Here is a 22,428-nt window from a genome sequence, read left to right on the forward strand (position 1 = left end):
ACTATTTGGAGTTCAATGTTTACAGTGAAAAAGTGAAAAACATTTAAGACTAATCTTCCCAGGAGTGGATGAACCTGCATTTTCCCCAAAGTCCAGACCTGAACCTGACTTAGATTCTGTAATGGGACCTTAAAGCCTCCCTACTTAGGAATGCCCCCACTGACCACATAGGGGCAAACAGACCTGCTGCGTTGACAAAAATCGGAAAATAGTGTACTACTGAACAATGACGGTCCGGCATGTCTTGTACTTAATTAATTTCCCTTCAGGAATGAATTCCAGTAATCCCTCGTTTTTCGCGGGGGTTAGTTCCAAAAAGAACCCGTGATCCGCGAAGTAGCAACCTTATTATACAAGGCTTCAAATTGCGGAGATCAGCACCGCCCCATCGTGACCCGAGTAATTGGATTTGAACGGGAGAAAATGAAAACTGATTATGAAAAATAATACAGTAGGACAAATTGTGACTTGCGTGTATTTCACTGCTCTTCTGATGCTGCTGCATCCTGACTCGCTCTGTAGCGCCTTTTTCTTCTAAAACCCGCGGTGCAGGTGTGTTTTTTCGAGAAAAGAACATAGTTATGGGTCGTTGTTGTCGCTCTTTTTTCTTCTGGGCAAAAAGATTCTTATAAACCGACATGCCACCATTGATTATATCTGAGAACTGTAATGAACGATTCATCAAAGGCTCCCGTTCTTGAGCTGCTCGCGGAAGTTCATTGGCCGTTCTCAGCATTGTTGCTAAGCGACCAACGTTATTGACACAGGAAGTGCAGAAGCGCGGAGACTGTTTAGCCAATCAGAACGTAGAACACGATGCACAATGCAAATCCGTGAAGGAGCGAAACCTGAAAGATGAACCGCCAGGGATCACTGTATTTTTGAACTGAATTGAATTTTACTAGCACTTTTTCCCCCGTTCCCTTGGTGGGGTCATATCAGAAGTGGGCACATGATGCTGCCTTCTTGGTGTCAGAGGGGATATCTCTACAGAGAGTGGCTTTAAAGGAGCTCCGTGAATGTTGAAAATCTCCAAATGAACGAAGCAACATTGTGAAGAAGGATGTAGTGAAATCCTCCACAAGCATGAGGCCCTGAAGACGTCGTGCAGGACAACAATTGCTAAGCTCTGAAATCATCAGCTGCCTCCGAAATCCCATACTTCTTACCCTAATGAGTAGCAAAAACAATATGTGAGATATTTTAGTGCGTCCGAAACATTAGTACGTACTCAATAGTATGCGCTATCCATACTCATTCTGGAGAAATTTATTAGTGTGGATTGATGGACACTAGCTAAGCAGAAACTTCCCACAATGCAATGGAGCAGGTTTTGTTGCTAAGTGCTGCGCAGATACGTATATGTCATAAGTATAATATTAAGTATAATAATATTATTATATAATTTTAATATTATAATATTCGTATATAATATTATATAATGTCATCTTGTTTGGGCCAGGATAAACGTGAAAGAGCGGAGCAGAGCTGCTACTGCTGCTGTGACAGGAGTTGTTACCATGGTAACAACTCCCCCTCCCAACGGCAGGAAGTGAGGTGTGGCTCTGAGTAGTACGTCCAAAATAATGCATACTACTGATATTTACTCAAAAGTGTGCCAAACTTATGTACACTTTTTGAGTATATACTGTTTAGTATGGCATTTCGGACGCACTGATGGATGTACTTCGGCTTGCACGGGATTTGTTTTGTTGTTTTTTTGTGAATTGAATACACATTGTTCGTCAGCTGAGGTTGTATTTGTCCTTGTACAATCAGATGATTTGTTTTTTACACCAAAAACAAGGGTTACAGAAAGGATATAAAGGTGTACATGACTGTATTTTGTGTCACATTGACGGAGGAGCATCAGTAAGAACCTTCACCCGCTCGGAGAAGCTGCTCAAGTTCTTCATCCGGATTTCAGTTAGTGGGTTCTGCACAAACGTCTTTGTGTCTTCAGGCAGTTAAACATGCATGTGATTGTCTGTTAAGGGTCCAGTTCCAAGGTCCGTCAGTGGTAATGGACCCGTCCAATCGTCCCCGTCCCTGTGACCAGGATGTCCGGCTGCCCGTTCCTCCAGATCTCCCGGACGATCCGCTCCCGCTCCTCCAGGCGCCGGGCCTTCTCCAGCTCCTCGCCCGACTGGAACACGTTGACGCTCCGCAGGGTGCCGTTGGACTGGCTGCTGCGCTCGCTCAGGGTCCTCGCCGCCGCTTTGGGGGCATCCACCTCATCCTCCTCGTCCACGCTGTCCTCCTCCTCACTGGACTCCTTGAGCTGCCTCCTCTCCGGGGACGGAGGGGGCCTGGTGCGGCGGCGAGTCCTGCAGGCGATGCCGGCCACCAGCAAGCAGAGCGCCATGAACAGCCCGAAGCAGACGCCCATCATGAAGTAGAGGGCGAAGCTCTCTGGGTTGGCTGCAGGAGAGCAGAAACAGGACTGTTACTGCGGTACTCTACAGTCTCCCGGATCACGTTTCAGAAAGAAACGGTCTAATTCTGCCCCTTGATATGGCAAGCCGTTTTCATATTTAACGACTGGATATGTGTTGCAGATATCCACAATTCAATTCTTCCTAGTCAAAAAGAGCATTTCAGATATCTACAATTGCATTCTTCCGATTGTAGCAGTAGGTTAGCGGAGAGACCAATCAGAGGAACACAGGAACTCTGATTAACAGCAGGTGTCTAGTAGTTTTATTCTTAGGGTAGCGTAGGGGTGCATGTATATGCACCCTGAGGCATTTGTATTTTAATTATTTTAATTGTGGGTCTCTCTGTTTGTAGGACTGAAACTTTCACTGTTTTAAAATATAGAGGCATAGCACTGACTGCCGTTTATTTTAGTTTAGTATTTTATGTTTTAGTTGTATTGGTTTTAACATTCCGTCTTCTCCCGTTTTCTAGTGTTGCGGCTGGCGGGGTCCTCCATTCTCCGTGTGGTCGAGGCGCTGGGAGTTCACTTAGATGGTGATATGGTTTGTGGTGGCACTTTGATTTAGTGTGGTGTTTTCATTTGATGTGTGTTAGGTTTTTACTTATTTTTGTGATATTTCTGATATTTACTTTACTCCCAGTGTCCTAGGCAGTAAGTGGTTGGCTCCCCAGCCGTGATATGTCTGTCTATCTTCTTTTCCTTCATTGACTGTGGTATTTTAGAGTTTTATTCATTGTAAAATAAATGGCAGATTGACCCACGCTGACCGTCTTGGCCTCTTTAATTGAAGCCCCTGAACTCTACGGCACATCCCCAAGGCTACACTATCCACAATTGTCATTTCAGATATCCCAAAACGTCATTCTGCCTATAGGCATAATGACATCACTTTTGCCATTCATGTGTGTGGGGTTTCTAATTACAGATATCTACAATTCAGTTACAGATATCCGCAATGTGAATTACAGATATCTGCAACTGAATTACGACTAGCTGTAATTCCAGTTTCAGATATCTACAATTTAATTCTGACTAGTCATAATTCCAGTTCAAGATATCTTTATTTCCCTTCAATTCAAGATATTTACATCGTCCTTTTTAGATATTTTAAATTAGGTTTTGACTAGTCAGAACCAAGTTGTAGACATCTTGAACTGGAATTACGACTAGTCAAAGTGACGTCGTAGATATCTCAAACTGGAATTACAGATAGTCGTAATTTAATTGTAGATATCTGTAATCAAGTTATAGATATCTTGAAATGAATTTTAATTAGAGATATCTCAAATTGGAGATATCTTTAACTTCCATTCTGCTTAGTCAAAATGTAATTACAGATATCTTGAATTAGAGTTTTGACTAATCAAAATTACATTATAGATATAACTTGAATGACAATTCTGACTGGTCACAATGTAATTACGACTAGTCAAAATACAGTTGTAGATATCTGTAATGTTAATTCCGGATAGTCAAACCTAGCCATTAAATGTTAAAATGTCTTGCCATACCTTGACTGATTCATCGTCTTAGAAAAACTCCATGTCTCTTTAAGCTCTGCCTCTTGGATGACTCGGTCTACTCTGATAGGTCAAAAAGGTGGAGGCTCATTATTGTTGTGACAGTCAAAGTGCTACATCCAGCTCCTTAAGCCTGAATTATGCTAGTACGCCATTGCAACGACGTGAACGTTGGCGTAGCTGAGGTGCACGTCTCTCCACATTTAACTACGGGTCATCATGTACCTCAAGAAATGGGATTGGTAGATTTGTTCAGTGTTTTTAAATTTCCCGCCACTATTTTTTCTGCGCTGCTTTCAAGTCAGGTAAAATAATAGTTTGCTGAAATGTCTATAAAAAAACACTGATGCTCAACATTCATCAGCTCCAACTCACATGAAATATACGGGTTGATGTGGAAAGTTTTGGGGAAAGTTGAGTGAAGCAGCTATCTCCCCCCTCGCTGGTTGAAGACTGCTAGCCAGGGCTAGCTCAATTCAATTCAATTCAATTCAATTCAAATTTTTATTATTTTATTTATATAGCGTTTATTACAACAGAAGTTGTCTCTAGGATCTTTCCAGAGACCAGGGGCCTCATCTATAAAGCTTGCTTGCGCAGAAAAAGCGGCTGAAAGTTGCGGAAGCCGCCATCTACGCAAAGCCTCGGATCTAAAAAGAAAAAACTAACCGAAAAATCTGCGTATCTTTACGGCAACCCTCACCCTCCCGTAAGAATTTACTTAAGACACGGGGAACTGGCAACGCAGGCTGTGAGGTGGTGAAATGAAGCCAGATTCATGTCATACTCTTAATAATGTCATCACATATCACAACATATATCAGACTTTATAATAAAATAGTGCTGATAACGGAGCAGGCGGCGGCGGGGGGGGGGGGGGGTTGGGGGGGCGGTGAGGGGGGGGCTGCCGCTCCGAGCCCACTACTCCACGCCGAAGAGGAAAAAAGAAAGTGTTCTGATTAAAATAAGGAGAGTTGGACTATATAACAATTGCGTTCATAAGGATAAAGTTTTTAAAAAAATAAAAATTAAAGAAATAGTCTCCTCTCCCCGTGTGTGTCTGCCTGTCATGCACGGGTACGTGCGCTCATGTTGTTACAGCCGGAATTATGGTTCTGCGTCACACCAACGCAGAGCCTACGCCGTAGGATACGGCGTATGTTGCGCGTCGCCGCGTACCCTACGCCGTAGGCTCTGCGTTGGTGTGACGCAGAACCATAAATCAGCCTAGAGCAGCTCTGAAGGGAGACGGGAGGGAGGAGGGGGAGCGGGGGCTGCCGGGCCGCCGTCCCGGGTGTCTTGATGAATTGCTGAGCCTACCGTTAGTTTTTAAACTGTAAAAAGTGGGGGGGACAAATACATCATTTTGAAAAGTGGGGGGGACATGTCCCCCCTGCCCCCAGTGGAAATTGCGTCGTGCGATCGTGGCACTAACGGGCAGCAACGACGTGCTGCCACTCACTCGCTTTATTTTATACTATTTATATACTTTTTCTACTTTTACTGTGACCACCAAATAATCTCGTTTCACTGTCCTCTCTCCACATCATCCACAACATCTAGATCTCAGATCTCAGCGAAATTCAGTGGCACGGTGGCTCGACACGTTCATTCATTTTGACGCATTCACCCCTAACAGGCTGCAGGAAGCCACTGCGCATGCTCAGTAGGCTCATCCATATGGATTTATGGGCGTGTTGAGGGCAGGATATGGGGCAGATTCAGCTGCGCAGCTTTCCAGGTGGACTGTGATTCATAAAGGGAACATTGCGTGGAAGTCTGCGTGCACGCGGTTTTATTGATCCGGATTTTTTTTTGCGCCCGCCATTTTCGGCTTTTGGGCGTACGTGCACTTTTAGTATGAATCCTACGCACTCCATTTTAAATGAGGCCCCAGAACATGACCCCGAGCAATTATTACATAAACATAACATAAACAATGGCAGGTAAAAACTCCCCTAGTGAGAGAAAAACCTTAAGCCAAACAGTGGCAAGAAAAACTCCCCTTTAGGAGGGAAGAAACCTGGACCACGACCTGGATCATAAGGAGGGACCTCCTGCTGAAGACCAGCTGGACAGAGAAGGAAAAGAGAGAACAGACAAAGAAAATTAAGAACAGAGAAAGGAGAGACGCAGACACAATGGCTAACTGGTGCAGTACAGGGATGACTATATAAGCCAGGTGGAAGCAGCAGTGGGATGATCAGAGGGGGGGACTGCACGTCACCATGCAGCTCCTGAAGCTCTGGCCTGCAAGCTCTTCTGCTAGTCTTGGTTGACCTGTGAGCAACAGCAAGTAACCGGACTGGGCCTGTGGTGAGACACGGCCATAGGAAGGTCAGCAGCAACGAACGCAGGTCCCAGTGGAGCTCCACTGGCCCTCATCCTGGCTCCAGCAGGTCTTTTAAGTACTAACACTAGTTTACGTCAAACGCTAGCATGACCTGAGCCAGCCAAGCTAAAAAAGCTAAAGTGGGCGTGTTCAAGCACGTTTCGAGACTTTCTTGTTTTGCCCATTTTTGGATAAACCGGGGGAGGGTGGAGGAAGTCTGTGGTTTCAGTTTAGATGCCAGTCGTTATGTGTCATGGTGATGTCATTGGGTGTACCAGAGTTTAGGTGTTGTTTGGGCTGTTTGCAGTTGTAGTTTGTGTTTGAATGATGTGCTTCCTGTAGTGCTTTTCCTGCAGCGCGCCGTCCCTTCCTGATTAGTCCTGATTGAAGAGTGAGTAAGGTGATGGAGTGGCCGTAACAACCCCTCCCAGGATGACCCGTCTGTGAAGACAAACCTTTGATGTGAGCGTAGGTGGCCATGCTGTTGCTGAACAGCTCCAGGTCCTTCCTCACAGGCTCCATTCTGGTTCTCCGCGGTTCAGGCGTCCACCATTTCTTCTCAGAAGTTCGCTGGAAGTCGGCCCTGCCGCATAAGAGTACAGTCAAAGCCCGAGCACAATAACACAGCCCGCCCATCACTGCTGAGATCTGTGTCTTTGTTTCTCGTGTTTTATAATCAAGGCCTGAATGGTTGTAAGAGTAAATCTAAACCCAGGAACATAATGACCCAGTTTTATTTATTTATTTATTGTGCAAATCAGACTCCTGCAGATGTCTGCATTCATCACAGACTTTATAAAGGAAATGTGACGTCATGCGAGGTTCCTGAAGGACGGCTTTGAGGGCCAGTTTTAGGGCCTTCAATTCCACCAAAATCCGGCTAATCCACAAGCCGCCAAATAGACAGACGAGAAAAGGTTGGTGAGAAGATGCCCAGCGAACCCCAGTCACTACAACAAAACTGCAGCAGCTTAACCTGGAAAACAGCTCAGTGTCTCCCCCTGACTGGCTGACCCCCTCATCTATGTTGCTTGTCTGGATCCAGACCCTGGTGGTCAGTAGAGGAACTGCAGGTCTGGATCCAGACCCTGGTGGTCAGTAGAGGAACTGCAGGTCTGGATCCAGACCCTGGTGGTCAGTAGAGGAACTGCAGGTCTGGATCCAGACCCTGGTGGTCAGTAGAGGAGCTGCTACTGTATTTGACAGATTAAGGCAGGGATGCCCACTTCTGATCCTTGAGGACCGATGTCCTACATATTTTAGATGTTCTTCTGTTTCAACACACCTGGTTCAAATGAGTGCCCATGACCATGAGTTCAGCCAGAAACATGTGATCTCCACTCTCCCGCAGACCTTTCCCTGACACGTGTCTGTCACCTTAACTACATGAGGGAGGAGGTCATGTGTTTCTGGTCTAGAGTGGAGCTCCACTTCCTCCACAGCCTCCCACTAGTCCAGTCATTATAGGCCAGAATTAGGCTAAACCTAGGACAAATTGCAACAGTAGCAAACTCAACTGATTTTGTATCCTCATTATGTCCTTAGTGAGGGAAAAAAAGTCCCAAGGAATCCCATCATGGGAAAGTTTTGAAAACGACCTATATATATTCATATCAAAAAATGCCTGTTATAACATAGTTGTGAATGGGGTTCAAAATTTTACTTTTAGATATCACTATAAAAACTCACAGGCTGATTACACACACAAAGACAAGGAAAAAAGTCAATCACAACTTCATTGAATTATTCTGTTTACTCATGCAAATCACACATTATCTTATTTGATATGCACCAATTAGCATACACGCCAGAACTAATCAAAACATTTGATAAAGACATTTTTTTCTTCTTGGAATATTAGTAGATAGGCTCTGTGGAGCTCAGTCCACGAGGATGGGGCTCAAGGGCTTATGTCCGTGGGGATAGGTCCATGGAGATGGGGGCTCTGGTGTCTTGTCAGGGCAGGAGATAAGGCTGAGGGATGAACAGGAGACGGTTAGTAAGGACAGAGAAAAAAATAAGGTAAAGTACAAAAATGGCTAGACTGGTCAAATAATTAAATCACTTACACAATACAACACTACACAATCTAATCTTCATCCTCATCACAGGCCATCTGTTTTGAGTTCATGCAGCTGGATCCTCTGCAGTGTCCACAGGCCGGACTGCACTCCATGGTGTTTCTTTTGCAACTGCATCCTAGGGTGCTGCAGTCAGACTGGCAGTTGCATCTTATGACCCTCAAGACCCCTGTGAGTGCTTTCATTGCCTGGTTGACTTCTGCACAGGCAGGCATGGAAAGCAGCCACAGCCATAAAGCAATACAGTACTGTGTGAAACAAAGTATATAATTCCTGTGGATAGTAAATTTAAAATGAAAGGAAAATCTACATCTGATTATTATCTTTATTTTTGAGAGTTAATGTTACCTCACATCTATACCTCTGCAGCTTTTCCGATGGTGGTGAGAATGAATGTAATAATTAACATTCCTATCATTAGTTTATATTGATGACCATTTTTGGGTTCATAAAATTTCCAGTAAAGCTGCACAAATGAATAGCTTACATCTGGGCTCATTGGATGCACAAGAGTCTCAGCTGTCAAGAAATACCAATTTATGCAATGACATTCCTGACTCCCAGTGTGCAGAAATGGACAAATACACAGTTTTTATAATAGGCGGAAATTACATATTTGTACAGCATGCAAAACACTACATGATTCTTGCACAAAACTACATGGGCTTAACATAAATTTGGTATGTCTGTATAGGGGAGGCTTGTAGGTACCCATGTAACCCATTTCCATTAACATATATTGAGGTAGAAGGCCAAGGGACCATTTGAAAAATGGTGATGGCCATATTTCTCTCCCCAAAAAAATCGTCTTAACTTTGAATAATTAGGTATGTAGCCCCCTTTCCAATGAGGTAACATGACATGGTTGGTCTCATTGGAAACCCGAGGTTGTCTAGAATCAAATGGTATCTTTACTTTTGAGCTACCTCAAAATTTGAACGCGTCACAATCTCTGAAAGACAGTGTCGTCAGTGATCCTGCCAGCAATCAAGTAGTGTCATAGGGGTAACAAAACATTGAAAAAAAACACATTTCCCATGATGGGATTCCTTGGGACTTTTTTTCCCTCACTAAAGACATATTGAGGATACAAAATCAGTTGAGTTTGCTACTGTTGCAATTTGTCCTAGGTTTAGCCTAATTCTGGCCTATAATGACTGGACTAATAAGATAATGTGTGATTTGCATGAGTAAACAGAATAATTCAATGAAGTTGTGATTGACTTTTTTTCCTTGTCTTTGTGTGTGTAATCAGCCTGTGAGTTTTTATAGTGATATCTAAAAGTAAAATTTTGAACCCCATTCACAACTATGTTATAACAGGCATTTTTCGATATGAATATATATAGGTCGTTTTCAAAACTTTCCCATGATGGGATTCCTTGGGACTTTTTTTCCCTCACTAAGGACATAATGAGGATACAAAATCAGTGGAGTTTGCTACTGTTGCAATTTGTCCTAGGTTTTTTCATATAATGACTGGACTACACTGCTAGCTTGGCCAGTGCAGCCCGGTGCAGTAGCCAGCTAGCTGCCTGTGGACGAGGCTCGCAGCGTGTTTGGCTTGGTACTGGTCTGGCCAGGATCCATCTAGACTGGTCTAGCGGCTAGTCCTGTGATGATGCTGAGTGTGGGCCACAGCTAGGGTTGTTAGGGTTGCCGTGCCTTGAAAAACGTAATTGTCCCGTATTTGTAAACTAAAATACGTCCCGTTTAGAGCTGAAAAGGGACGCACTTTGTCCCGTATTACTGTGAGAGTCAAAAAATAGTCATAAAATGCCAATGGGAAATGGCGTTCAGTTATTTTTTCTGTTTTACTACAACTGTAGCCTACAGTCATGGCCTTTGACGCACAAATATGTTTACAAGTTTTCTACAGACTTTCTGTTTGCACTTTTGTTATTACAGAATGGATGTTCTGCTTTCTTTCTATTGTTTTATATTAATTTATGCAATTTTAATTTAAGCAGGACAGGTTTCTGTTTAAGAAAGATACTTATTTTATTCAGTTCATTCTGTTATTTTGTATTAAAGTGAATTGCTGGATAATAATTAGTTTTCCATGTGTTCATGGCATTCAAAAATATGCATCTAATTCAATTCAGGTTCGAGTCAAATAGTTAAAAAATCGTTTCACTCACAAAAAAAGGGGCTAAAAAAATTCCCCACGCCAGGAAGGGTGAAGGCAATCGGGTTGGCCGGCCCTGCAGATGAGGTGTCCCTTATTTATTTTTCACGGAGTTGGCAACCCTAGCCACAGTAACTCTGATGCTGCTACTGAAATGACATCTGAAATATGGTGGCTGATCAGATTTGACCAGAATGAACGTAACAACACTCATGATCTACGTGAAGGTAAACAGATAAGTTGTGGTACCCAGGTGAGGTGAGGTGTTCCCTCTGGCGGCCAGGCTTCTCCACTTTGCTCATCTTCCTGTTTTGGGATTAACCGGTGCTGGATGGACTGTTAGCAAAGCGGTTTCCCTCATAGGTCCAAAATAGATAAATAAAGTAAACGACACTATGCCACCTGTGGGTGACGTCACAGAGGGTTCTTCCAGGTTTTTTTGTAGTCGATAGGAAACATCTGCTGACTGGAGTGGGCTGTTAAGCGGCCTGTGTTGTGTTTTTTGTGTTAAGCGAGCCTGTAGGAGTCAGGCCCGTCCTGCACCTCGCCACACATGCTCCCACGGTCCAGTCAAGCCTCACGTAAACATGATAACTGATATTTCCACCCCCTCACATTCAACAACTGTGTGCGTGGGAGACAAATGTTTTTGTTCCTGCTGCTGCCTCCCCAGGGGATGACGATATCGTGCCCCCCGCCCCCCCACAGCTGTTGCCATGGAGGGCTCGGGCCGGCCTCCACACCCTGATCTTTATCCCTGTGACTCCTGGCAGACCCCGACTGCTCTCAAAGGGGCTCTTTTTATTTGTTTTTCTGAGCATTTATAGTTTTAACTAGTGGTGGTGGTGGGTGGGGGGACGGGGGGTCCACTGACTCATGGGAGCCACAATAGGAACCGTGATGGGAACCAGCAGCTCTAAACCTCCATGCCTCCTGGTCAGCACTTCACCGAGGAGGGAGGGAGACCAAATCCATCTGCAGCCTCAATTTGCCGCCTTCAGACCTGAACAACATAAGTGGGCAATTTACTGTTCAGACTGTTCAAACAATGTTGCTGCAGCGGATTAAAGGCCGACCAGAACACCGGATACCCTGGGTACTCCTGCTAGCGAGAAAAAGAAATGTCAACTTTTTTCTCGAAATTGTACTTCATTATTCTCGACATTTCGACTTTTTTTCTCAAAGTGCATAATAAAAAAAAAATCTTACTCCTCGAAAATATTATTTCTATTTTTCTCCTGCCTGGCCCTAATACTCTTCTGTACAATGAAGATGGATCAAAACAGAACATCACTACATCTATAGTTGTCAGTCTGCCTTTCATGAAAACCTAAACGCTCCAGAAACCCCTCCCAGAACACCTGGAGTTTTTAAAGAGAAAAGTCCAGGTGGACCTTTGCACATTTGTGTAACCCGTGACATTGAGGCTTTTCAATTCATTTTACATGAAAATATAAACATTTATATAGCTGGGTATTAAACTATAAAACTGCTTTTTATTTGATATATATGTCATTTTATATATGAATTTTCTGTCCAAGGGAACAGTTTCCTGGTTTGTATCAGTTTATCTCTTCAGAGTGAGCGCCAGCGCCCCCGTGTGGAAGAGCTGCAGAGCTGTGAGGTTTGAACAAGGACGTATCTCAGGAAGGACTGGAGCTTTTTTTGTTTTGCTTAAGGTGGAACTGATCTGTCTGATATTTTCCTCGTGTTCGATGAGCTGCTTCATTTTCAAGATGTTGCAGCAGCTCCGTCGATTCGTTTTACTTATAGTCTCGTTTTATCTGTTTTGGACAATTTTCTTTGTTTTCTGTGGAAATGTGTTTTTTTTTACCGGGTGGCATCATGTTTGCCAAAACTGTGAGGCTGGCCCTGTTATATTTTCTACTTTTTTACGCTTTCCCTGCATGTGTGTGTTGAGTGTACTGCTGCTGCACAAAGCGAATTTCCCCATTGAGGGAGAAATAAAGGACAATCTAATCTAATCTCTGCGTCATCTGCCCGGTACCGGTACCAGGAGCTCTGGTTAGTTACAGGTTAAGCTCTTCGTGTCATGGTACGCCGCCACAGCTCCCTGGAGCCTGGGAACGCCTGTTGCATTGTTGCACAGCCAAAACACCAAACTGCTTGAGTCAGCATGAACAGACGCAGGACTTACAGATGTCCAAGACCTCAAAGTCGCGCCAAGCGGCCTCAAACACGTCCTCCCCACACATCCAGCTGAACTGTCATGGACCGAACTAAAACAAGAGAAAGTCACGTTCAGCTGAGTCAAATCAAAATGAATTTAATCCAATTCATTTGAAACAAAACTGACATTTCAACTTTGAAAAGTTGAAAAGTTGAACTAGTTTGAAGTCTAAAGTTGAAGCAAAAACAAGGTATTTGCTCTAATAGGACTTGGTCCATGCAGCTCCTCCGTGGACACATCAATAAAAGACAGGTTGTCTCCTCCTCAGACCCATGATGCTTTGCTGCTTCCAGATTCATTCTTATCTGAAAATGTCTCCGTCTCCCAGTCTTGCTATTGCAGTTGGTCTTAATAACTCCGACCCCTCCGCTTACGTAAGCAGTTCTTTCCTTTAGCCCAGCAAAGAGTTGGTGCTACCTTGGAACCAGTTCTTCTGGCTCGGAGCCAGTTCTTTGTCAGTGGAAACAGAAAGCCCGGTTCCAAACTCAGCACTGGCCCAGAACCAGAACCAGAACCAGAACCAGAACCAGGCCTGGAACCGGTTTGGTGGAAAAGGGGTATTAGTGAACTGAAATAAATATAAAATGAATCAAAATGAATCTGAAGTGAACTAGACTGAATTAAATCGTTATTATATTGAATTGATTCAGATGGAACTAGTTTGATCGGAACCTGAATTAAAATTAAATCCGAGGGAAAATTTTATTGATCTGAAAATGAATTAAAATGAAATGTACTGAAATTAAATCAAATCAAATTGGACTAACTGAAGTGAAACTGAACTCCATCAACCTGAACTAGACTGACTCCAATGTTCAAGTTTCACCTACAGACTCTTTTTCTGACTGAAAAAGTAAATGACCAAATTCTAAATTCTAAAAAACAAATGAAAGTTTGTGAGATTATGAGTTAAAACATCATTACTTTTCAGTTGAACTGCAGAACCAGCGTTGAGTTGACTTAACTCTGGTCCCTGAAGCGCTCTCAGGTCAGTTCAGGTGACGCTGCTGCAGCGTCCTCACTTACTCTCTTTACTCCAGGAGGGTTTGGGTTTTAATAACATCTTCATCATTTAAATTCCAGACGGGAAGTTCTCACCACAACAGAGGCGCCTCAACCAGCAGACAGATGTGGCGTTTCTGCAGCTGCTCCGTCCCACAGAGTTACTTAACGCCTCACTTTCCCAGAGTCCAGTAAATTCTGAGCAGTTTTTTTGGTTTTTACAAGAACCCCATAAACCACTGAATCATCCCAGTTTCTGTTCAGAAATCCAGCATGAAGCATGAAGTTGGAGCTGAGGCGGCTGCTGAGCTCGACTCCACAGACCTGCTCCTGGTCCTCAGTTCGGGATGCTGAGGCTCCTCACCTCATTTATCCCTGAAGCTCCACACGTCTTTCATTTCTTTGACATGTGGCAGAAAAGAACTGAAAGAGGAGCATGAATACTCACCTTGGTGCAGGGTGAGAGCTGCTCAGATTGATGAAGTTTCCTCAGACAATCACAGATCTAAGTGCAAAGGTAATTTTTCAAGATGAAAAGCTCCACAAGTCCGACAGCTGCTGTCCTCCTCTGAGATCCCCTCTGGTACAGACTCTTGTTTTCAAGGAGGTGCTGCCTTCTCCTCAGATAAGGGGTAGCCTGCAGCGCGTTTCAAAATAAAAGCCCCAGACTGTGAGAGACGAGAGCCAGCTGTCTGAGCAGAGGGAGGTGATGTCCGTCCTGCCGACCGCTCCGGCTCTGAGGTTTGTTCAACACGGAGGGTGGAACAGGAAATAGCAGGGCGGCTGCGGCGAGTGGGGGGGCCACGGGGGCCCGGGATTAACTGAGCTCTTTGTATTTTAATCTCAGACTCGAGGAGACGCTCAGAGCGACAGTTTGTGGAGCAGACCTGAGCATGCTAGAAGTCATGAAATACATTTGAATGCTTCACACACATTTCAGATTTGTGTTTTATTTCTGAATTATTTTTTGTCGTGTGGAGAGAGACTGGTCTGATTTTGTTAGAATTAAAAAAAAATATACCACTACAGACGAAGACGTAGAAGCACAAATAAAACTCATCAGCAACCTTTTATTAAATTCAGCTGTCTGGAAGATTTTCATCCAGATCTCAGTTCAGCTCATGAAGGTGGTTGTTGCACCTTATCAAGGAGCAGCAACCGGTTTCCTTCTGTGGAGCAAACAGGAAGTGCAGTTCCTCCACTGACCACTAGGGACTGCCTCCAAAACTGACAACTGGACCTCATCAAGTCAACAAAAAAATCAACAAAAAAAAAGTCTTTTGATTGACAGGTGGTACAGTCAATCAATAGAGGTTATGCATTGACGTCACTTCCCCACTGGACCAGCCCCCTTACTCACACTGAATGGCAAAACATCAGCAAAAATGGCTGCAACTAGTGGAGAAGACGGGATAACAGCCGATTATCGGCTTAAATTAAAGGCAGTTGTTGGACTTGACAGTGACCTGTACAGTTACCTGAAGAACCAGTGGTCCATGGACATTAATATTTGGCCACAAATCCAGTTTCCTGATATTTATATGTAGGCTACTTAATTTCTACGCCGGGGAAATACACGAAGCAAAGCTTGAAGGCATACAAAGGTCTTGACGCTTGGTCCAACTTCAAGGCAGGATTTGTTGTAGAAATTAAAGTGATGAGGACACCGAACTTTATGATTTGACCGTTTAACGTTAGCTACCCAAAAATCCGACATTACCTGATACAAAATGGGAACCGCAAATCCACGTGTACAGTTGTTTCTGTGAATTGCAGCGATCCATTTGTCTCTCTTAAGCTTATTATTCGGCAGTCTGTAAAACGATAACTCAGATTTCTTGCTAAATCTATAAGTACAGTCGATCGCACAACAGCTCTTTCCCATTTTAGATGTTTTCCAGTTTCTCAAACTGAAAATTTACGCTGCCACTCAGTCTTTCTGCCACTCAGTCTTTCTGCCACTCAGTCTTTCTGCCACTCAGTCTTTCTGCCACTCAGTGGGCGTAACCCGCTGTGAAGTCGCATCTGTGACGTCATGTCCTTTCCCTCTATAGCTGCCATCCCTCTAGCTACTTAGCCTTTAGCGCTGCATTGACGCCTGAGCTGTGAACAAAGATCTAACAGAACATAATCCTTCTTATCTTAAAGAGAATACGTTTTGTTGTGCTGGTTACTAACAGACCATGTGACTGGTTGTGGGTTGGGCTGGAACAGTCCCAGGATGACGCTTGGCCAAGTGCACGTAGCCGGTGCTAAATGAGCGTCGACTAAACACTAAGCCACCAGTTCTCATTTCGTCACCAAAACATCTGAAAATGTTTGAAATGTTTGCCAGCAGCGCCGCGGTTGCCCCGTCGAGCGTCAGCTGAAGGAGTCTGCAGCCGGGGAGGAACCTTTCAGGACCCAGAAGTCTGGACCTGCACTGCGTCTGACCCTGGTAGCAGCCAAAGGAGTAACCCTACTCTGCTCCAACCCTGAAGACATTATTTTATCATAACTGGATGATTAAAGATGTCCTGGTGACGGAGGTTCATCCATCCCTGTGGACATCTCTGAGACAGGAGCCTGTTCGTGGGGTCACCACAAGCCTATTCCTGGTTAAAAAATGTTTTTATGGGATAAACATTCCCTGTCATTCTGATTCTGCTTTAAAAATCTGTTTCCGTAACATGAACTCATCCTGTTATGTCTCGCAAAAGAATTGTTTCTGTGGTTGTAAAGTGCTATTCTGAGTGCAGCGAGTGTTGATGTGGCGGTCTGATGTTTTCAGCCAAGCAGCCAGTGCTTATTATGTGGCCGGCTGTCATTCAGACGCTCTCAAGGCTGCAATCAGGAGAAAAACACGTCCTTAAAACCCCAGCGAGGCCACAGCCCAGAACAATGGTCCCTCTGCCGAGGACATTCCTGCAGACGGTGCCACTTTAACCCCTTTTCCCCGACGGACCCGGTACCGGGTCCAGCAGCTGGATGCACCAGTTCATGTGTGGAAAAAGTTACTCAAGTGCTGTCAGGGTATTTTCTTTCAACTGTTTCTCAAACAAGAAGCCCTAAAGCCAATATGTTAAAACTCCATGTAGGTTTTGTAAACAAAGTATTTGATTTATAACAACTTCAAAATACATATGCAACAAAGAAGGCGCCCCCAGCACCAGCAACACCCGCAACAAAACGCAACAGAACGCAACGTCCATTTTCTCCCCCCCAACCTGGTGGGTATCATATGAAACTAGAAAAGCTACACTTTCAGATGATACCGAACATAATCTTTTCTGGGCCGACCACTTCCTGCCGATCTCAAAACAAACCGAAAGCCAAAATTCACATTTCATAGCCCGCACATCAGATTATGTGTTCATCACAGACTACGTCAGCAAATCCCAAAACTATTCCGACCAAAACCAGTGTATTTTATTTCCTTACCCTTTCATTGTCATTTTCAGTCTATCCACACCTTTCTTTTATAATTCACAATTTAATCCTTCATAGTAGTGAAACTGCTTCATCCGCCGTCATTTCATATCCTGCTGGTCGCGGCCATTTTGTTGACTTCTCGTTGCTTTTGGGAATTTACATACATTTTGTTGACATTCTACGTCTCGCAAGCTTTTAAACAATATATTACACTTGAACAACACTTCATCCATCAGGCCTCTACCGTTGAGCGTAAACTCTGGAGCGCGGCAGCCATCTTGGATCAGTGATGCACAGTTGCACAGCTCATAGAGCGACACCCACCAAGAGACTCGCACAGAGCGATATTCCCTTCAAAAAGTGTAAGAAAACACATTTGGCACATTTTGGCACAGTATAGGTATCCGGGGGCCAAATGGAGAGTCTGCCTGGTACTATCCACACTAAAACCATTATAAACTCTATATGCTTTAATTCTCATGTAACTTGGTACAGTTGTAGTCAAGAAGTTGCTGAATCCAGACAGGGGTGTCTTTATAATTAAATGCATTGCTGGTGTTTTCCACTGTGCAAACTAAAAAGAAATTAGACGAGAATACAAATGTAATTTTTTTTTCCTTTGGTTTATCACAATTTGCTCAGGCATGTGAACATTCACAATTTTCTGACACTGGAAATGTATGTTGTGAGGTCTTGGCTATCCATTGAGACCAAGATTATGCATATTGTCCTTATAATTGTGGAGATATTGTTGATTTAATTTGGATAGGCCTGTTCAGCGAAATTCACCTCCAAAATCCCCTAGGGGTGAACAGGTTAAATGATCCCGCCGGTGGACAGTGTGCAGCCTCCGCCTGTGTTGTGTCAGGCCTGTCCTCTTCCTGACGCTGGAACAACAGGACTCTGCAAATTCCTCACATTCCCCACTGTTTCTGTGCACGGAGGGAAAACACCAGGACGGCAGCCTCCAAGCTAAACACACTCTTCCTGTCAGCTGGTTTCCACTGGACGGCCGGACATCTGTCCACCAATCACGGCGGAGCGCTGGCTCGACGCTGCGGAGATGTTTGGGAGGATTTGGAAACAGGGCTGCTTTTTTTCCCCTTCAGCAGACCGGCATGCCTCATGACTAATGTTTACATGAGTGGTTACTCACCGAGTAGCTGCTTTCACACCAACACACACACACACTGGTGGCTCTGTGGTGTGTTACTCAACAGAAACACAATAAAACATCACCTGATCGTAGTCAGTGGGTCTTAGGATCAGACACAAACAACTGAAGAACAACATTTAACTTTTTTTCATAAAGCCAAAAAGAAATAACACAAAAACACAAAAAATAAAACAAAACAAAAATATGTGGGCAATCCCAAGTACCCCCTTACTGCTTTCACAAGGTTTACGCCGTGCAGCCTGCGCTGCTGATCAGTATTAGGGCCAGGCAGGAGAAAAATAAAAATAATATTTTAGAGGAGGAAGATTTTTTTTTCATTATGCACTTCGAGAAAAAAGTTGAAATGTTGAGAAAAAAGTAGAAATGCCGAGAAAAAAGTCAAAATTTCAAGAATTGGCTTTATGACATTTCAACTTTTTCTCGAAGTGCACAATAAAAAAAATCTTCCCTTCTCAAATATTTTTTCTCCTGCATGGCCCTGATACTCTTCCGTATTAGATGCAAGAAAACATTTCCAAACTATTGGAAGCTGGATGTCCTACAGTGAGAGAGATAAGTCAAGTATAAAACTTTCAAGAAAGTTTGTGTTCAAGCAGCAGACACCCTCTACCTCAGGATGAAGATTAACACCTTCCTCGACTGCTGGGGGACCTCCCATGATGCACCTCTCCTCACTCTCTCTTCTACACCACCACTTAATGACATCATTGTTGTTATGAAGCTGCGTTCCTTCTTCCCAGCGGGTGTTCCTGATCTGTTGTTCCTGTTCTCTCCTCTTTCCTGTCCTCTCAACCACCAACCAGTCGGCACAGATGCTCGTCCTTCCTGAGTCTGGTTCTGCCAGAGGTTTCTTCCTTTTGAAGGGGGAGTTCTTTCTTTCCACAGTCGCCCTTGCTCAGGATGGGAATCAATGTATCAAAGAAAGGTTTTGATGCAATCTGTAGGTTTACTTAGCAAATAATTTTATTATCATTAGTTTGTTATTGGCTTTGTATTAATTGGACTCCTTTGGAGTTGTATTGTATTCTTTGAACTGTCTTGGGATGACATTTGTTGGGATTCGGTGCTATATAAATGAAACTGACTTATCAGTCTTCCCCAGGATGGATCTCCCATTTGATTTACCACAAGATCAGACTGTAGAAATGTTCAGGGGTAAATAGGCATGTCCCAGTTCCACTTTAGTTGATGCCTGGGCTTCAAGTATCAATAACCCGTGCACCACCACCAGAGAAGTCCGTTATTAAATGGTGAAGACGACGCATTGCTTTTAAAAAAAAAAAGATTGTTTCCAAATCAATATCATGGGATCCTAAACATTTCCTGCTGAGCCTTTATCCAGAGAAACATAACTTCAGTAAGTATGAAAAAGCACTTATAGATCTAAGCTTGTTAAATGCCAAAAAATGTATTGCAATACTATGGAAAAGAGCCCATCAACCAAGTACCGGTCAATGGTTAAAACAAATGTTATCAAGCCTACCGTTGGAAAGAATTACTTAAATTCTGAAAGCCAAACAGCATGTATTTGATGGTATATGGAAGCCATTCATTGAATATGTCAAGAACCCAGACCAGAAAACCAAACTGATGACTAACTGTGGGTATGGCAATTTCCAAAATTGTGAATGTAATGTTTTTTTTTCGCTATTACCGTTATCATCCTTATATATACATATTTTTTTCTGTTACTTTTAAGCCCGTAGGTTATCATTATCATTAGTATTATTTCACAATCCATTACATTATGTTCATAATCTGTCTAATGACATACGGCCATGGCTAGGCTATACATGCATGATTGTTTGTACTGTGATTATCTTGTGCTGTTATAATACTCAAATAAAGATATTGTAGGAAAAAAAAAAGAAAAAACAGGTAGACCTATAACCTAAAACAAACCAACAAAACAGGACTACCAGTAATCTCCAACTCAAACTAAAATAAACAAAAATAAGAAAACTCTGCCATTATGGACAGAGGAAAAATAAGGGTTACCTGTTCCCAAAAATGAAACAAAACAAACCTTCCCCTGCTACTGCTGCTCCAGAGAGAGAGGCCTCTCTCCTCCTCCTCTTTATCCCCAACCTCCTGATTGCTAACGGACTGCCAGCCTGTGGAGGAGGGAACCAAGAGGAAGGAGATACCTGGCCACACATAACAGTCTGCAAAACCAAGGAGGTGCTGCTTGACTTCAGGAACCACCAGAGGTCAGACCCATCTCCACTCACATCAGCGAGGACCTCTGCTGGACGACTCACGCCATTACCACGTCTCCTGAGAGGCACGGACCACCGGACTGCTACACCAGTAGTTTCAGTCATCTCACACACATTTACAATATTTTATTTATTTAGAATTTTCTTTTTTAAATACTAGTAAATACAGCTAAATTGACATTAGTAGTGAGAGTTTCCTTCCTGCTTTGTTTTAAGCATTACTCCGCTCAGATAACCCTTCACTCCAGAGGGTCATCCCCACCGCCCAGAAGATCATGGGCTGCCCTCTCTCCACACTGGAACACTTCCACCACTCCCGTTGTCAGGAAAAAGCCCAAAATATAATAAAAGACACTTCACACCCTGGACACTCCCTGTTTGAACTGCTGCCATCTGGGAAACGATACAGACTCATGAAAACAAGGACAAACAGACTCAAACACAGCTTTTATCCAACATAAATAACCTCTTAACAAAACCAGGAGCTAATATGCAATAACAAAAAATGATTGTATGTTGAGAAAAGTTCTTGTAATGTCCATGTGTTGATGTATGTGTGGAGGGGTGAATGTGTCTAGATATATATTTATTTTATTTGTTATTTCATTTTATTTATATATAATGATGCACTGACTAGAGAGCACTTTTAATTTCGTTGTACCTGGTGACAATGACAATAAAGATCTATTCTGTTCTATTCCATACTGTGCGGATGACAAATAAACCAAATAGAGTTTTTGATGCCGACAAACCAAGAAATAAAAAGTGACTGACAATCAATCCAACTCTGAATCAGGATGTGTGAACTGAGATCTGCAACCAAAACATGGTGATTAAAAAAAAAAAAAAAAAAATCATGACTTATAAACAAGTATGAAAATGGCAGCCAACAGTAAAACTTTAGCGTAAAGCAGTGATTCTTAACCATAGGGACGCGGCCCACACTTGGGCCGCGAGCGCCCCCTAGTGGGCCGCGAAAAAAATTCTGTTTTGTAGGTTTGGGCCGCGGGGGCCGCGGGACTGCATCCCGACCATGTGGTGGCGCTAATGCGTTAGTCAGTTGTTACTGACTGCCAGCCGGTGGAGGAGGGAACCAAGAGGAAGAAGCGGGGGAGCTCTATAAAAGAGGAGAATAATGCCGCGGCATTTACCTCGGACACTCATCTAGCTGCACGTGTACTATTAAGGCCTGTATTTACGGAGAAAATCCTTTGTTTTGCACAAAATAGGTTTAAATCCGCCAGGATAAGGGATCGTTTACTTGGTCTGCGCTCAGAGTCGGCTTGGATCTGCCAGTATCAGGGATTGATTGACTTGGTCTGCGCCCAGCAACGGGGAGAGCGAGCGCGGCGTGATCGTTTATTTTTATATTCTCCATCGTGGCCACAACTAAGCCCAAAGCCCGAAACAGACTCAGAGCAACGCTGCATGCTACTCTGAGAGTGAGCCTTTCCCCCATTCCACCCAGACTGGACCTGATTGTGTCTCAGAGGCCCAAGTGTCTCATTAAGAGCTGCAGATAAAAAGGAAATTGTATTTTTTTTTTAATATGTATATGAAAGAAAATAAAGATTCTTCTGGTTCTGCTATGCACAAATATAGTTTCATTTGCACTTTATTTCAATTTTATTTACAGTTTATTTAATTTAACATTATTTTGAATGTATTTATTTTACTTTTTATTAATAATAATGGCTTGGTTTTATATAGCGCCCTTCAAGACACCCAGAGCGCTTTTTACAGAGACCATTATTCATTCCTACACATTCTCACCGGTGGTGGTAAGGTACGTTTGTAGCCACAGCTGCCCTGCAGACTGACAGAAGCGTCAGTCGGCCCCTCCAACCACCACCAAACATTCAAAAACATTCACACGGGGCAAGGTGGGTAAGGTGTCTTGCCCAAGGACACTACGACAGCAACTGGG

At 43.5% G+C, this 22,428-nt stretch overlaps 1 protein-coding gene across 3 annotated transcripts; it reads right to left on the minus strand.

Annotated features, from left to right (window-relative positions):
- Positions 1–1,653: 1,653 nt before the first annotated feature.
- Positions 1,654–14,419, minus strand: eva1bb (eva-1 homolog Bb (C. elegans)). 3 transcript variants are annotated; one of them, XM_061742003.1, is made up of 4 exons: positions 14,143–14,419; positions 12,660–12,726; positions 6,748–6,875; positions 1,654–2,421 (listed from the first exon to the last, which is right to left on the minus strand). In XM_061742003.1, the coding sequence occupies exons 3-4, from the start codon at positions 6,812–6,814 to the stop codon at positions 2,015–2,017; spliced, it is 474 nt and encodes a 157-aa protein (XP_061597987.1). In that variant the 5' UTR covers positions 6,815–6,875; positions 12,660–12,726; positions 14,143–14,419; the 3' UTR covers positions 1,654–2,014. The 3 variants fall into 3 exon arrangements, with proteins under 3 accessions (XP_061597987.1, XP_061597986.1, XP_061597983.1); XM_061742002.1 differs by having other exon boundaries at positions 12,660–12,741; XM_061741999.1 differs by lacking the exon at positions 12,660–12,726 and having other exon boundaries at positions 1,656–2,421.
- Between the last annotated feature and the right edge of the window lie 8,009 nt (positions 14,420–22,428).

Source organism: Cololabis saira, chromosome 15, assembly GCF_033807715.1.
Source record: "Cololabis saira isolate AMF1-May2022 chromosome 15, fColSai1.1, whole genome shotgun sequence".
Classification (NCBI taxonomy): domain Eukaryota; kingdom Metazoa; phylum Chordata; class Actinopteri; order Beloniformes; family Belonidae; genus Cololabis; species Cololabis saira.

Bases quoted from the DNA above. Each gene is read 5' to 3' on its own strand.
- eva1bb (XM_061742003.1), bottom strand. From the start codon at position 6,814: ATGGAGCCTGTGAGGAAGGACCTGGAGCTGTTCAGCAACAGCATGGCC. The intron at 2,422-6,747 runs GTTTGTCTTCAC...GCTCTCCTGCAG, and splicing joins CACCTACGCTCACATCAAAG to CCAACCCAGAGAGCTTCGCC.